The 16,603-nt window shown below is 44.6% G+C and overlaps 2 protein-coding genes across 6 annotated transcripts in view; one reads left to right on the forward strand and one right to left on the reverse strand.

Moving 5' to 3' along the window:
* The first annotated feature begins 1 nt into the window (after nt 1).
* On the forward strand, nt 2-4,729 carry rhbdd3 (rhomboid domain containing 3). Its single transcript, XM_029678219.2, has 5 exons — nt 2-365; nt 468-851; nt 963-1,089; nt 1,265-1,510; nt 3,709-4,729. The coding sequence occupies exons 1-5, from the start codon at nt 203-205 to the stop codon at nt 3,875-3,877; spliced, it is 1,089 nt and encodes a 362-aa protein (XP_029534079.1). The 5' UTR covers nt 2-202; the 3' UTR covers nt 3,878-4,729.
* LOC115140106 (EMI domain-containing protein 1-like) overlaps nt 4,061-16,603 on the reverse strand; it is a 116,022-nt gene continuing 103,479 nt past the window's right edge. For 3 of the 5 annotated variants that reach the window (XM_029678216.2, XM_029678215.2, XM_029678218.2), the window contains 7 exons: nt 15,051-15,140; nt 14,142-14,194; nt 13,933-13,995; nt 13,776-13,820; nt 13,430-13,474; nt 9,268-9,358; nt 4,061-5,655 (listed from right to left, as the gene is read on the reverse strand). In XM_029678216.2, the coding sequence (XP_029534076.1) occupies nt 5,516-5,655; nt 9,268-9,358; nt 13,430-13,474; nt 13,776-13,820; nt 13,933-13,995; nt 14,142-14,194; nt 15,051-15,140 (527 nt within the window). In that variant the 3' untranslated portion in view covers nt 4,061-5,515. Of the gene's footprint in view, nt 5,656-9,267; nt 9,359-9,546; nt 9,632-13,429; nt 13,475-13,775; nt 13,821-13,932; nt 13,996-14,141; nt 14,195-15,050; nt 15,141-16,603 lie in introns of all 5 variants that reach the window. The other 2 variants (XM_029678217.2, XM_065026673.1) reach the window with 1 other exon arrangement.

Raw genomic sequence — 16,603 nt, forward strand, 5'->3', positions numbered from 1 at the left:
ATGAAGCGAATATTGTCAGTTATAAAGCGAAGATGGCGTTGTCATATTTAGAAATATTCAAGTCAAATATGTGCCATTGTCTTTATTGGACATAAAACATATTAGAACTTCGTGTGTCCGGAATATCGTTTGAATGGGGAAAGTGTTTGATTAGAGAGCTTACTACAGTGCTTCTACGACAAGCACTAGTAAGTCCGCTACAATGGTTGACCGTATTTGCTCAATATGGTTTTGGTTTGGCTCGAATCGTCCGGGATTCTTTCTTGGAACAACGTTTCTGTTAACTCTGATGGGGCTGATGTGGCTTGGTGGTATTCCAGCCAGTCTGAGTTTAGGCCCAGGTGGACAGTACCCAGGGTGCCGAGGTAGGTAATCTGCCAGACACACCTAGAGTAAAGCAGGTATGGAATTTGATTTGTTACCCCTGAATAGAAAATAGAAAGTAACCTTCCCTCTCTCACACACAGATCTGTCACTCTATGCCTTTAGTCATGAGGAGCTGCCCTCTCTTCTCTACAACGCAATTCTCCTGCTGTTGCTTGGACCATGCCAGGAGCGACGCTGGGGCACAGTGGCTTTTCTTGCCCTCTCACTCCTCTCCATAGCTCTCCTGCCTCCACTGTATGCCATCCTACTCTTCATCAGTGGGGATGAGGCTAGTCGTGTTTGTGGTTCCTCTGCCACTCAACTGGCTCTGTTTACAGCCCAGTGTCGTCAGGTGACCCAAAGGAAGCTGCTCAGATGTGTACCAGTTTGGTTCCTGCCCTGGCTTCTCTTACTCCTCAATTTGGTGTTGCTTCCAAGCACACCAGGCCTGCTCCACTTCTGTGCCATACTGATAGGACACAACTGTATCCTTCTCTGCCAAAAAATACAACAAATTATTGGAAAGTGTTTTTGTCCCCATTGTCTCTGCCATATCTTTTACATTCTGTGATTATGTACCTTAACTTTGTTTAAAGATCGTCCATCCTTTATTGGGGTTTTGCAGAAAATAGAGAATATAGGGATTTTCAACTTCCTCCCTGATTGGGCCTATGTTCCTTACTACTCCAGGCTAAGGCTTCCCACCTATAACACCTCACAGAGGTGAGAACAACTCATGAGTTACAGTAGCTTGTTGAAGTCTGATTTACTACTACCTATTCTGGGAATGGAGTTGGTGGCATGAGTGAGATGAGAGAATTTAATAGTCACATGTGCAGGGTTGTACAATGAATGCAGGACAAAGTGAAATGAAACAATGATACTTTATTTATTACAGATCTGGGCCATTCCCTCAGGTAGCTCCCTCTAACAGAACCCCCATGGAGGACTTTCCACCCGTGAACCCACAGCCTTGGTTAGCGTCTGTTCCTCATTGGCTGCTGGACGGGTCTGCAGCAGTGTCAGAGGCCCAGTTATTGGAGGAGCAGATGCTGAGGGCGGGGATATTGGCCTCCTTACAGGATGCTCCTGAGGAACCAGGGACCAAAGTTGAGGTGCCAAAGTCCTCAGTGTCCTTTCTGAGGTCAGTCAGGTTTACTCTGACATTTACTAGTATAGAAGAGCACATTTGTGGCAGCCTATACACTGAGTGTACAAAACATTAGGAACACATTCCTAATATGGAGCTGCACAACCTTTTGCCCACAGAACAGCTTCAATTTGTCAGGGCATGGACTCTACAAGGTGTTGAAAGCATTCCACAGGGATGTTGGCCCATGATGACTCCAATGCTTCACACAGTTGTGTCAAGTTGGCTGGATGACCATTCTTGATGCACATGGGAAACTGTTAAGCGTGAAAAACCCAGCAGTGTTACAGTTCTTGACACACTCAAACCGGTTTGCCTGTCACCTACTATCATAACCCTTTCAAAGGCACTTATCATAACCCTTCCCTAACCTGGACGACGCTGGGACAATTGTGCGCCGCCTCATGGGTCTTCCGGTCGCGGCCGGCTGCAACACAGCCTGGGATTGAACCCGGGTCTGTGGTCTAGTGCCTTAGACCTCTGCGCCACTCAAGAGGCCTATAGAGCAATGTTTTGTACACTCAGTGTATGTACTATATTTTTTTTAAGAATCATTTTTGTAATTTGTCATATAATGCTTAACTTTGATTCCGGCCAAATGCAAGCTGTGATCAAATATATCATCAAAGAAAATGCATTCTGAGCAAAACATACAGTAGTTTGGACACACATACTCATTCAAGGGTTTTTCTATATTTTTTTAACTATTTTCTACAGAAATAATAGTGAAGACATTAAAACTATGAAATAACTCATATGGAATCATGTAGTAACCAAAAAAGTTTAAAACATATATTTTATATTTGTGATTCTTCAAAGTAGCCACCCTTTGCCTTGATGACAGCTTTGCACACTTGGTATTCTCACAACCAGCTTCACCTGGAATGCTTTTTCAACCGTCTTGAAGGAGTTCCCACATGCTGAGTACTTGTTGGCTGCTTTTCCTTCACTCTGCGGTCCAACTCATCCCAAACCATCTCAATTGGTTTGAGGTCGGGTGATTGTGGAGGCCAGGTCATCTGATGCCGCACTCCATCAGTCTCTTTATTGGTTAAATGGCGCTTACAGAGCCTGGAGGTGTGTTTTGGATCATTGTCCTGTTGAAAAACAAATGATAGTACCACTAAGCGCAAACCAGATGGGATGCCGTATTGCTGTAGAATGCTGTGGTAGCCATGGTGGTTAAGTGTGCCTTGAATTCTAAATAAATCACAGACAGTGTCACCAGCAAAGTACCATCACACCACCTTCTCCATGCTTCACAGTAGGAACCACACATGCTGAGTTCATCCGTTCACCTACTCGGCGTCTCACAAAAACACGGCAGTTGGAACTAAAAATCTCACATTTGGACTCATCAGCCTGAGGACAGATGTCCATTGCTTGTGTTTCTTCGCCCAGTCAAGTCTCTTCTTCTTATTGGTGTCCTTTAGTAGTGGTTTCTTTGCAGCAATTCGACCATGAAGGCCTGATCTACGCAGTCTCCTCTGAACAGTTGCTGTTGAGATGTGTCTGTTACTTGAACTCTGTGAAGAATTATTTTGGGTTGCAATCTGAGGTGCCGATTTCTGAGGCTGGTAACTCTAATGAACTTATCCTCTGCAGCAGAGGTAGCTCTGGGTCTTCCTTTCCTGTGGCGGTCCTCATGAGAGCCAGTTTCATCATAGCGCTTGATGGTTATTGTGACTGCACTTGAAGAAACGTTCATAGTTCTTGAAATTTTCTGGGTTGACTGACCTTCATGTCTTAAAGTAATGATGGACTGTCATTTCTCATTGCTTATTTGAGCTGTTCTTGCCATAATATGGTCCAAATAGGGCTATCTTCTGTATACCCCCCTACCTTGTCACAACACAACTGATTGGGTCAAATGCATTAAGAAGGAAAGAAATTCCACAAATAAATATTTAACAAGGCACACCTGTTAATTGAGAGAATGCCAAGAGTGTGTAAAGCTGTCAAGGCAAAGGGTGGGTATTTTGAAGAATCAAAAATATAAGATATTTGTTTAACACTTCTTTGGTAACGACATGATTCCAGATGTGTTATTTAATCTTTTTGATGGCTTCACTATTATTCTACAATGTAGAAAATAGTAAAAATAAAGAAAAACCCTTGAATGAGTAGGTGTGTTAACTTTTGACTGGTACGTTATATGTATTTATTTATTTTTAACATTATTTTCCCCTCAGGCTTCAGCAACTGGAGAAGATGGGGTTTCCTACAGATAAAGCTGTGGTGGCACTGGCTGCAACTAGACAGCTAGATGGCGCCATCTCCCTGCTCATTGATGACAGAGTTGGGGAGGAGGCTGTGATGACTTCTAAAGGGAAGATCCCCCTGCCACCAAGAAATACCTGAGGCCTGTCAGATCAGCACATGGTGACCAACTGGACCTTGGAACAGAAGGTGTGATTTAGCATGATGATATTTTGTTGAGTTTTGCTGAGCTGAACTTTGCTGAGCTGAATCTACCTTGTGGGCTAAAAGGAAAAGACGAGTACCCAAATTAATGTCATTATGAAAAAAATGACAATTGGCCTGTTAAAAAAGCAAAACAATTATTTATTATAAAAACCATCTAGAAGATTATTTTAGCACAATAACACATTAGCAAGCAATATCAAATATGCCCAAAATGGAAAATACATATGATGTTACATACTGTATATCAGCATACAAAACAATAAGCTTCTATTTATCTTTTTTTAAATAATTCACAAAAGTTGTATTATAAGATAAAGAAACAAATTATCAAAGAAGAAGTTTTTTTTTACTGTGGCAGAAATCAGTCTAAGTATAAGAATGTAATAGTGGTACAAAGTTACACAAAAATGTATTCAAGTTGCATCAACAGGTCCTGTACTACTGTGTGGTGTGTGTGCGTAGGACTGAAGCTGTTGTAGGAGAAAGATACACCTGTCCCATGAGTGGGGGTTCTTAGAGATGTCATTGCTTTAGCTTGTGGGTTTAAAATAAGTCAACTACTGCCCGTTTATGCAGGAGCTGCAGTTTGGGGTTTGAAATAAATGCAGGAATTTGATCACATATCAGTTTTGGTAAAGGAGATACTTAGCTATATGGGTATGAGTTTTGTATTCCAGCACTGCTGTTGAGAACAAATACTGTCTAAGAGTGTAGAAACACATAACTGCATTTTTTTTGTGCACCAACAAATCTACAATAAAATGTGAATAAAATAAATACATGAAATCTCTTGTTGGATTTGTTTGATTTAAAGGGATAGTTATCAGACACCAAGACAAATGCTGTGCACTGATAAGCAATGCTTTCCATAACACGGTAACTAACTGACATCTCAATAGGAAAGGTGTGCCATGTCTTCATCTTTATAGTGCACTACATAGCAAGGAGTAACACAATATTATAGAAACAAAAGAAATATAAGAGGAAGAGTTTTTTTTGTGTACGTGTGCCTTGCAGTCTAGTCTGTACATGCTCAATATATTTAAATAAGTAAACCTCAGATTCCCAACATTGTTACAGTCCAAACAAATTCTCAGAGCCAGTCTTTTCTTTTACACTTAATTCCTCCCTTAATTTACCGCAATTTATACTATCCTGCAATGACCCTTATAGTCCAGAATTGTTTTCAGGTGATTGAGCACCATTTAACATATCAAGCTTTTTAATGTTTGCATGTTTTCCAGGGGCCTATAGGATATTTTCTTGAAATATTTCCTAGCTGTAGCCACATTGGTGGGACACAGGGGGAACAGGGATTGGACACAGGGGGAGCCATGGGTCTACGAGGAGGTGTATGTTGGGGTAAAGGTGGCTGGTACTGGTTCCCAATGGAAGTGGGCAGACTCCGGAGCACCAGTGGAGCTTCCCTGAGGTGTCCCCCACCTTTCGTCTGATGGTACAGCCCACAGAGGGTATCAGATAAGGTCTGGATCAGTAGAGTGCCAGAGAGACCTAAGGGAGGGGGTAGTTAAACCCAGCCTGTGATCCTCATAGATGCAGCAGGGAACAATGCTACTTCCCCTGAACCTTGGTGTCTGAGGACAGAGGAGGGAAGACGAGCCGATAGGGTTCGGCTCCTGCTCGCTTATCCCTGTAGAAACCACCTGGGGACGCAGTCCCATATTGACCATCTCCAGACCCTAGATCAGGCTCTGTTGAAGAAACAAAGAGTTGGGGCCATGCTACTCTATGCATACATATGAGACATAAATATAAAATAGTTAATAGAGCACATTATTACATATGATAAAGCATTTAAACTCAGCAAAAAAAGAAATGTCCTATCACTGTCAACTGTGTTTATTTTCAGCAAACTTGTGTAAATATTTGTATGAACGTAAGATTCAACAACTGAGACATAAACTGAACAAGTTCCACAGACATGTGACTAACAGAAATGGAATAATGTGTCCCTGAACAAAGGGCAGGTCAAAATCAAAAGTAACAGTCAGTATCTGGTGTGGCCACCATCTGCATTAAGTCCTGCAGTGCATCTCCTCCTCATGGACTGCACCAGATTTGCCAGTTCTTGCTGTGAAATGTTACCCCACACCCACCAAGTCACCTGCGAGTTCCCGGACATTTCTGGGCAGAATGGCCCTAGCCTTCACCCTCCGATCCAACAGGTCCCAGAAGTGCCCAATGGGATTGAGATCCAGGCTCTTCGCTGGCCATGGCAGAACACTGACATTCCTGTCTTGCAGGAAATCACGCATAGAACGAGCAGTATGGCTGGTGGCATTGTCATGCTGGAGGGTCATGTCAGGATGAGCCTGCAGGAAGGGTACCACATGAGGGAGGAGGATGTCTTCCCTGTAACGCACAGCGTTGAGATTGCCTGCAATGACAACAAGCTCAGTCCAATGATGCTGTGACACACCGCCCCAGACCATGACGGACCCTCCACCTCCAAATCGATCCTGCTCCAGAGTACAGGCCTCGGTGTAACGCTCATTCTTTCGACGATAAATGCAAATCCGACCATCACCCCTGGTGAGACAAAATCGCGACTCGTCAGTGAAGAGCACTTTTTGCCAGTCCTGTCTGGTCCAGCGACGGTGGGTTTGTGCCCATAAGTGACGTTGTTGCCGGTGATGTCTGGTGAGGACCTGCCTTACAACAGGCCTACCAGCCCTCAGTCCAGCCTCTCTCAGCGGACAGTCTGAGCACTGATGGAGGGATTGTACGTTCCTGGTGTAACTCGGGCAGTTGTTGTTTCCATCCTGTACCTGTCTCGCAGGTGTGATGTTCGGATGTACCGATTCTGTGCAGTTGTTTTTACATGTGGTCTGCCTCTGCGAGGACGATCAACTGTCCGTCCTGTCTCCCTGTATTGCTGTCTTAGGCGTCTCACAGTATGGACATTGCAATTTATTGCCCTGGGCACATCTGCAGTCCTCATGCCTCCTTGCAGCATGCCTAAGGCACATTCACGCAGATGAGCAGGGACCCTGGGCATCTTTATTTTGGTGTTTTTCCAGTCAGTAGAAAGGCCTATTTAGTGTCCTAAGTTTTCATAACTGTGACCTTAATTGTCTGTAAGCTGTTAGTGTCTTAACGACCGTTCCACAGGTGCATGTTCATTAGTTGTTTATGGTTTATTGAACAAGCATGGGAAACATTGTTTAAACCCTTTACAATGAAGATCTGTGAAGTTATTTGGATTTTTACGAATTATATTTGAAGGACAGGGTCCTGAAAAAGGGACGTTTATTTTTTTGCTGAGTTTATATGATGTTGCCATACAGTGCATTTGGAAAGTATTGAGACCTTGCCTTTACCACATTTTGTTACATTACAGCCCTATTCTAAAATTGATTAAATACATTTTCTCCTCAGGCTACGCAGATACCCCATAATGACAAAGCGAAAATAGGTTTAGAAATGTTTGCAAATGTATAAAACATAAAAACATAAATACCTTATTTACATACATTTTGCTATGAAATTGAGCTCAGGTGCATCCTGTTTCCATTGATTATCCTTGATGTTTCTACAACTTGATTGGAGTCCACCTGTGGTAAATTCAATTGATTGGACATGATTTGGAAAGGGACACACCAGTCTATATAACGTCCCATAGTTGACAGTGCATGTCAGGGCAAAAACCAAGCCATGAGGTTGAAGGAATTGTTCGTAGAGCTCTGAGACAGGATTGTGTTGAGTCACAGATCTGGGGAGGGTTTACCGAAAAAATTCTGCAGTATTGAAGGTCCCCAAGAACACAGTGGCCTCCATCATTCTTAAATGGAATAAGTTTGGAACAACCAAGACTCTTCCTAGAGCTGGCCGCCCGGGCCAAACTGAGCAATCGAGGAGAAGGGCCTTGGTCAGGGAGGTGACCAAGAACCGATGGTCACCCTGACAGAGATCCAGAGTTCCTCTGTGGAGATGGGAGACACTTCCAGAAGGACAACCACCTCTGCAGTACTCCACTAATCAGGCCTTAATGGTAGAGTGGGCAGACGGAAGCCACTCCTCAGTAAAAGGCACATGACAGCCCGCTTGGAGTTTGCCAAAAGGCACCTAAAGACTCTCAGACCATGAGAAACAAGATTCTCTGATCTGATGAAACCAAGATTGAACTCTTTGGCTTGAATGCCAAGTGTCATGCCTGGAGGAAACCTGGCACCAACCCGACGCTGAAGCATGGTGGCAGCAGTATCATGCTGTGGGGATGTTTTTCAGCGGTAGGGACTGTGAAACTAGTCAGGATCAAGGGAAAGATAAACGGAGCAAAGTACAGAGAGACCCTTGATGAAAACCTGCTCCAGAGCACTTAGGACCTCAGACCGGGACGAAGGTTCACCTTCCAACAGGACAATGACCCTAAGCATGCAGCCAAGACAACACAGGAGTGGCTTTGGGACAAGTCTTTTAATGCCCTTGGGTGGCCCAGCCTGAGCTCAATAGAACATCTCTGGAGAGACCTGAAAATAGCTGTGCAGCGACACTCCCAATCCAACCTGACAGAGCTTGAAAGGATCTGAAGAATGGGAGAAACTCCCCAAATACAGGTGTGCCAAGCTTGTAGCATAATACCCAAGACGACTCGAGCAGGTAATCACTGCCAAAGGTGCTTCAAAGTACTGAGAAAAGGGTCTGAATACTTATGTAAATGTAATATTTCAGTTTTTTATTTTTAATACATTTGCAAACATTACTCAAAACCCGTTTTTGCTTTGTCATTGTGAGGTATGGGTATAGATTGATGAGGATTTGTTTTTCAATTTTAGAGTAAAGCTGTAATGTAACAACAGTTTGAAAAAGTCAAGGTGTCTGAATACTTTCAGAATGCACTGTATCCATCATTATGATGTGCCTAACTATGAAAGTGATCTAGGCAAGTCTAAATCTTTGAGTTACATCAGCTATTTAGTCAATTAATAATATTGTACTAGTAGGTGCCCACTAATTTTTATTTATTTTATTTAACCTTTATTTAACCAGGCAAGTCAGTTAAGAACACATTCTTATTTTCAATGACGGCCTGGGAACAGTGGGTTAACTGCCTGTTCAGGGGCAGAACGACAGATTTGTACCTTGTCAGCTCGGGGGTTTTTGAACTCGCAACCTTCCGGTTACTAGTCCAACGCTCTAACCACTAGGCTACGCTGCCGCCCCACAATGCGAGTCCAGTTACACAAACAACTCTTAAATCAAAACAGACATAAAATATATATTTTTCATATGGTTCTTGCATGCCTAATGCAGTAAATAATGTACTAGTGTGACCTGGGGGTGAGGATGGTTACCAGCGTTACCTGGCCAGATGATAGCCTCCAGCAGCGTCACCCTGCGAGCCAGAAGCTCCAGGTCTGCCTGCAAGTCTTGGAACATCTTGAAACTAATGTCCTATCAGAGAACAGTGACAAGGGGACTGGGTGAGGGGTGGGGAGTGGACACACCAGGCCTGGTCCTGGGGCTGTCTGCCTCTGGCCATACCCACTGTCCCACGGCCCAGGAGTGGAGGGTGTGGTGACACCCAGCCTCGTCTGACCCCTGCCTAAAGCTGACCCTGCTGCCTCAGGCCTCCTACTCACCATGAATACCGATCATAGTCTCGAGGATTAAAACCCTCTCAGCTAAGATCTTCAGCGCTTCTCTGATCTGATGTATCCCGTCCCCCTGTGAAGATAGATATAGCTGTCAAGGTAAGGAGCACAAGCCAAACAAATTGCTCGCCAAGGTGCAAGTCATTTTCTCTATCAAACTAATACAGCAGTTAGAAGGTTAAAACCAGTCCACGCACCCACCCCGCAACCTTTACAGATGTAGGATCTTCATTTGTGTAACGTGTACGCTACTAAACGGGAGCAAGTACCGGGAGTGAATTTAATAAATAAAAAAACATGGAACAAAACAAGAATCACGAGTAGCGTACAGACATAACACAGGATCAATAGCGCCTAGGGAAAGAACCCAAGGGAGTTACAGATATAGGGGAGGTAATCAGGAAGGTGATGGAGTCCAGGTGAGTCTCATGAGGCGCAGGTGCGTGTAACGATGGTGGCAGGTATGCGTAATAAGGAATAAACTGGCGACAATGAGGGCCAGAGAGGGGGAGCGGTAGTAGACGTGACAGTAACCCCTCCCTGACGCGCGGAGCCGACCAGAGGGACGGTCCCGAGGACCAGGCGCGGGAACCTGTAGAGCCGGCTGAGGCATGGGAGCCTGACGAGCCAACCTAGGTTTGAGAACCTGTCGAGCCAGCTGAGGCATGGGAGCCTGACGAGCCGGCCGAGGCATGGGAGCCTGACGAGCCGGCCGAGGCATGGGAACCTGACGAGCCGGCCGAGGCATGGGAACCTGACGAGCCAGCCGAGGCATGGGAGCCTGGCGAGCTGGCCGAGGCATGGGAACCTGACGAGCCGGCCGAGGCATGGGAGCCTGACGAGCTGGACGAGGCATGGGAGCCTGACGAGCTGGACGAGGCATGGGAGCCCGACGAGCCGGCCGAGGCATGGGAGCCTGACAAGCTGGCCGAGGCATGGAAGCCTGACGATCCCGACCGAGGCATGGGAGCCTGACGAACCGACCGAGGCTTGAGAACCTGACGAGCTAGCTGAGGCATCCCCGGTTGCGTCAGCAGCCGCCCTTGGACCAAACGTCACCAGTAAAAAGAAGAAGAAAAAAAATTGAGCCGTTATTCTCCAACGAGTAAGCTAATAATCAGTAAGCAAGTACAGGGAGTGAATTTAATAAATAAACGAACATGGAACAAAACAAGAAACACGAGTAGCGTACAGACATAACACAGGATCAATAGCGCCTAGGGAAAGAACCAAAGGGAGTGACAAATATAGGGGAGGTAATCAGGCAGGTGATGGAGTCCAGGTTAGTCTCATGAGGCGCAGGTGCGCGTAACGATGGTGGCAGGTGTGTGTAATAATGAATAAACTGATGACAACGAGTGCCAGAGAGGTGGAGCGGGAGTAGACCTGACAATTTGAGACACTTTGTTACAGCAGGAAAACATTTTCCTGCAGCAACAGGAAATGTGTGAATTATTATGTGAATTAACATTTTTTGTAGTGATTGATACATTTTCCGTTAGGGAATTACAAACGTTAGAAGCCTTTTTAAACCTTGAATACACTATAAGTTTGCATTTCCTGCTGTGCAGGAAGATTCTCAGCCACAAAATAGTGATCAAATTAAGATCCTACATCTGTACCTTATCCCTCCCCTCCCTGTATCTCTCTGTCTCCCTCATTCTCTGGCCATGCTGCCATACCAGGCCAGTCTTTGCCATGCTGTGCAAAAACAGCATGCACATCACAGGACATTCCCATGTTGTTGACATAACAGAAGTGGAGGAGACGGTCCAGGGCTTCAGGTTTGACCATGCCATCTGCATTCCTTCTGGACTTGATCAAGATGAGCAGCTATTCAGCCAGGCAAGTTTCTGTTGCATTTCAGAGGGATTTTCTAAAAAGGTTGAAAAGAACCTTCTGAAGTCTCAGTATACTGTATCTACATAACGGTAGAGCTGAGTTCACAATAGCTGCCCATCCATCACTCACTGTATTAAACATGCTCACCAAATAAAGCCAGTAAACCTTTCCTATTTTTATTGAGTCTGTTTAAAATGAGAAACAGATCAATATCTACTTGTCAAGAAAGACCCACTGGCTTTATGAGTCAACCCCTAATAATAAATATGAAACATTGAAAAGAATAAACAGAAAGAAAACAGACAAAAGCAATCATGTCAGTGACAGTTGATAAAGAATGCATGCACAATATGACGTTAGTATGGATGCCTGAGTATTTTTCTCTTGGGTGGAGAAATAAACTGATTAACGAGCAAAGGACAAACCTCTACGGAACAAAAGGCAAGATTTCATTAAGCTATATCAATAAATCATATCAAAGACTCATGTCCAGTGTGTTTGTGTTTGTCCAGTTTGTACGATTCCACAATAACAAGATCCTCTGAGTCATGGTTGATTGATGAGGAGCAGATTAGAGCTGAAAGGGTAATGGGGCTATTGTGAGACCATTGAGGAGATAAGAAATATATTTTTGGTTTGAGATACAATTTAGAGTGACCTTGCCTGGTTCCTGTGTTATTGATGAATTGTTACACTAAGTTAAAGCGTTTACATATGAGTTTGGCAAGCAAGAGATACATGGCAAACAGTGCAGTAACTAAGGATGGGACCATGCAGCCATGCATTGTGGGACACTGGAGGATAGCTGTATCCACTCACATCTCCAACCCCAGTCCACCCAGCACTAACCCACCACCACGGTTCCCACAATAACTCTATATGGAGTGATTTGGCATATACATTCCACACATACCAACGTTAATTTATACAATGTATAAACAGTATGTGCTGTACACAAGTTGACTTGACATATGAACATGTCATCCTTGGCATCATTTATATCATTGGTAGAAGTGTTTGTAAAAGCATGGCATGACCAAATATTGATCCTCATTACAATGCTGTATTACATGACACTCAACAGATTCTTATAGATTCTATTTTCTTTCCCTCAATCAGCAAATGCCTTAGTATGCATGATGTAGGAACAGCAGGTGTGTGTGTGTGTGTGTGTGTGTGTGTGTGTGTGTGTGTGTGTGTGTGTGTGTGTGTGTGTGTGTGTGTGTGTGTGTGTGTGTGTGTGTGTGTGTGTATATGCCAACGTCAGATGCTCAGAATGTGACTGTGAAAGGTAACCATGGAGACAGTAGCTTGCAGAGGGAGTCAGGCAGCTTTAGGGTCAGACAGGAGTAGGACAGTGTTTTCAACAAGGGGCAGCACCCCACAACACACCCCGAGGACCAAAAAAACACAATAATCACAACATCATAACAGAGCCCACACAAACAACAAAAACCACAATCCCACATGCCGCAAACTGACATACTATGGGTAATTGAGTACTTTTTAAAACAAGTGCAGGACGATTTGCAGAACAACACCAATAACAATATAGATAAGTGGAAAGTAAACTTGATAAAAATAATAAATATGTAAATGTGGTGATTGGACATGGATCATAAAAAGGACCAAGCGGTGACTTGGTTCATAAATCCCTTACATTTAGATTGTTCTTGTAAAATGAGATAGAGGCAAAGGAAAATAAGTAATTAGACAGACACAGAATAATTGTCTACACAGCATACAGTGGGGAAATTGACTACTTCTCAATGTGTTTTTCTCAATTGCTGGCATCCTCTTTCCTCGCATCCTTATCAAACCCCATTGGAGGAGAAGACCCAAGGTTCCTCCCCTCAGACATTCTCCTCCTATGAGTTTTGAGAAGGACGCAAGGATAGAAGACACAAGGAATCAAGGAAAGACATTGGGAATGGGCCACCATTTCCCCTCCTGGCTCCTGGTCCTATACAGCCCAGTGAGAGTCAGTGAGGCACAGGGTGAGCTACGGCCCCATCTCTGGTGGTCTTACCGGCAGGCCTTTCTGTCCTGGCTCTCCCTTGGCTCCTGCTACTCCCTGTATAGAAACATTGAGTCAAGAGTAATGGCACACTAGTGATAACTAGTTATCACTGGCATGAAAGTACTGACTATGAGGGGTTGGGTTAAATGCGGAAGACACATTTCAGTTGAATGCATTCAGTTGTACCACTGACTAGGTATCTCCCTTTCCCTTTCCCTTTCTTTTGATGAAAAAGCAGCAGTAAAACCCATTCTCCGAGTTTGATCACTGGTTTGTATAGTTGACCATGGTGTAATCAGGTTGGTTTTTGCCACACTCATTAGGGCCACAGCTAGACAGGAAGTAGGTGGCTTACCGGCTCTCCTCTGAAACCTCTCTCTCCTGGATAACCCAGAGGACCCTAGGAAGCCAGAGGCAAGTTAGAAGGAGTTTTGTCTCTCTATCTAGGTGATGGAAAGAATGGGGAGGAAACATTAGGTGTGGTTGGGCCCTGGCCTGTGCATGGTACTCACTCTCTCCCCACGTTCTCCTTTTGGCCCCACCGGGCCCTGTAACCCGGGGGCACCCGACTTTCCCTGTAGAGAGACAGGAGAAAAGGTTCAAACAGACACATACACATTTGTTAAAGTGGACAGTAAGTGGATCTAATCTCACTCATATGATTATTATTTCCATTGCACCATTACACACTGCCCACTATAGTCCTAAGGCAAAATCTTACGTTCTGTCCTGCTGGGCCAGGGGGTCCCACGGGGCCTTTGGGGCCTGGAGGACCTGTATACATAAGGACTGTGAGCATCAACCTAATAGGCAGCCTTTCGGTCAGGTTGCCTTTATAGGCCAAGATAGGTTCTTCTCAGACACACAAGGCAAATTGAGAATGAAAAGAGAGACAAAATAAAGGAGGAAAAAATGATGAATTATGGATGAACGATAGGAAAGGGTTTCATGTTACATGTGTGTTGAGGAACAGATGCAGGGTTAAGACAATCAGATTATGCAAAGGTATTTGGACTATGACATAAACCACTATAAACAAAGTAAGAAAATATCCAGAAATCTCAGATGAATACTAACAACTGTGTCCACATTGTCTTTCTATTCTTACCCCCACCATAGGTGTGTATAGAATTACTGGCCTTGGCAAACCATTACAAATATGGACATGCTTGTTATAATGTTATAATGAACACTCTTAAATCTTCCTTGTTTGGTCATGATAGAAGTGATGCCGGATAAGTCTTATCCAGAATCTGATCAATAATAGGAGCTGGCCGAAGCTCACTCACAGTTCACTTTAAACATGAGAATGGAAAAGGCTCATCTTGACACATGATTTGATGGAACACTGTTGATGCAAACTGAGGCAAGAGGGACAGGCAAACAACAAATCAATCCAACATTTGAGAGGCTGGGAGCAAATCCAACTTCCTCTAAAGAGGAAGTCAGGCACCTCCAGATGAGAGTTGAGGACAGGGGAGTTGTGTTTCAGTGAATCTGACAGAGACGGAGACTTTTGAGTATTAACCCAAATTAATACTCAATTTAATCACTACACTGACAGGATAATGAAACCAATATGTTACTGGCTAGTGACTAGCGACCAGGAGAGAAAAACAGACATACTGACCAGCAGGTCCAGCAGGGCCTTGTGGGCCTTGGACAGGCATCCCTCGTGGGTCAGGGAAGGTGTTGGAGAGGAGCAGCTCCTTGCCCTGACCTGGAATACAGAAGATTGAGTGGTTAATAAAAAGGACAAACGAGGGCTGAACCACATACCTGAAAAGTACCTACAGGGGGCGATGTTCTCGCACAAATGTTCAGGCTTATTCAGCACCATAAAGTATCAAACCTTTACACTGTCCATCTTTCATAAAGGTAAATGTAATATATATATATATATATATATATATATATATATGGCTGAATATCATAATTATCACATTGTTTGCACTCATTTGTATGTGTAGTTCATGTCCTACAGGTACACATGGTACAGTATTAATTAAGAAAGACTTGTGTCACCTCCATTGACATTGTGCTGACAGAGCACTTCTGAGCTGACCTATATCTATCTGTAGGGAAAGAGAGAGGGAGAGGGGTAGGAAATGTCCAGTGATAGGTGGAAGTGTGTGGTTTTAAAGGGTTGCCTCAGGCTGACAGGTAGCACTGTGCTGATGGAGTGCCACAGTGAGGGGAAGGACTGTCAACGAGACACATCCTCCAGCTGCCAGACTGACTCTGATCCCTGTTCCAGCCCCACATAACCCTCCTAACAATAGCCCAGGAAAAGAGGTGTCTGTCTGTCTGCCTGCCTGCCTACCTGTCTGCTTGTCCGTCCACCTGCCTGTCTGTCTCTATTGAAACATGATTTTATCTTCATCTCCAGCTCCTGTACTTCAACACCCTCTCTGATAGTGAGTCTCTGTCCATGTACTTTCCAACCCCACAGTGTTCTACAATGTAATGCATTTGATCTTCTAATATGGCTGGGTTCCTACATCCCCTTATCCTCCTCTTCTCTACCTGTGACCCTGTCCCAGCTTAAAGTTGGAGGGTTCAGTCCAATTCTGCTGCAGGAGATTCCAGCCTCCAGACGGGACAGCCAATAAGCCAGGGTTTTCCAAAGGAAGCCTAGCACATAACCCCTGTATCTGATGCTTTCACTTTGATGTGAAAGAAACAGTTCACAGTCTCAGAATTCTCAATGCCAACCTTAAGTTACCCACAGCTAGAATTCTTCTGTCAACCTACACATCTGTGCACCGTTCAACACATTTCCTCCTCTCAGTCCTCATCCCTTCTCACTGCCTGGGCTCCACTGTTCAACACATTTCCTCCTCTCAGTCCTCATCCCTTCTCACTGCCTGGGCTCCACTGTTCAACACATTTCCCACTCTCAGTCCTCATCCCTTTTCACTGCCTGGGCTCCAACCCTTAAGTGAGGCTTTATGAACCCCCCCAGCTGGTTGAACTCCACATCTGGAAGTGGCTGAGTGACATCAGCGGCGGACAGGTCCTTATCCCAGCATGTGACGTTTGGGTCAAGCCATTGCCACTCTCTTTCTCTCCCCAGACTCAGACCCTCTCAGCCACTCAATCACCTTCCTCTCAGGCCTTTGGCAGGCACACATGACAGGTGAGAGGGAGAGGGAGCGTCCGTTAAAACACATGACAGGTGAG

Source organism: Oncorhynchus nerka, linkage group LG13 (genome assembly GCF_034236695.1).
Source record: "Oncorhynchus nerka isolate Pitt River linkage group LG13, Oner_Uvic_2.0, whole genome shotgun sequence".
Lineage (NCBI taxonomy): Eukaryota > Metazoa > Chordata > Actinopteri > Salmoniformes > Salmonidae > Oncorhynchus > Oncorhynchus nerka.

Bases quoted from the DNA above. Each gene is read 5' to 3' on its own strand.
- rhbdd3 (XM_029678219.2), top strand. From the start codon at position 203: ATGGTTGACCGTATTTGCTCAATATGGTTTTGGTTTGGCTCGAATCGT. The intron at 366-467 runs GTAGGTAATCTG...TCTCACACACAG, and splicing joins ACAGTACCCAGGGTGCCGAG to ATCTGTCACTCTATGCCTTT. The intron at 1,511-3,708 runs GTCAGTCAGGTT...TTTTCCCCTCAG, and splicing joins TCCTCAGTGTCCTTTCTGAG to GCTTCAGCAACTGGAGAAGA.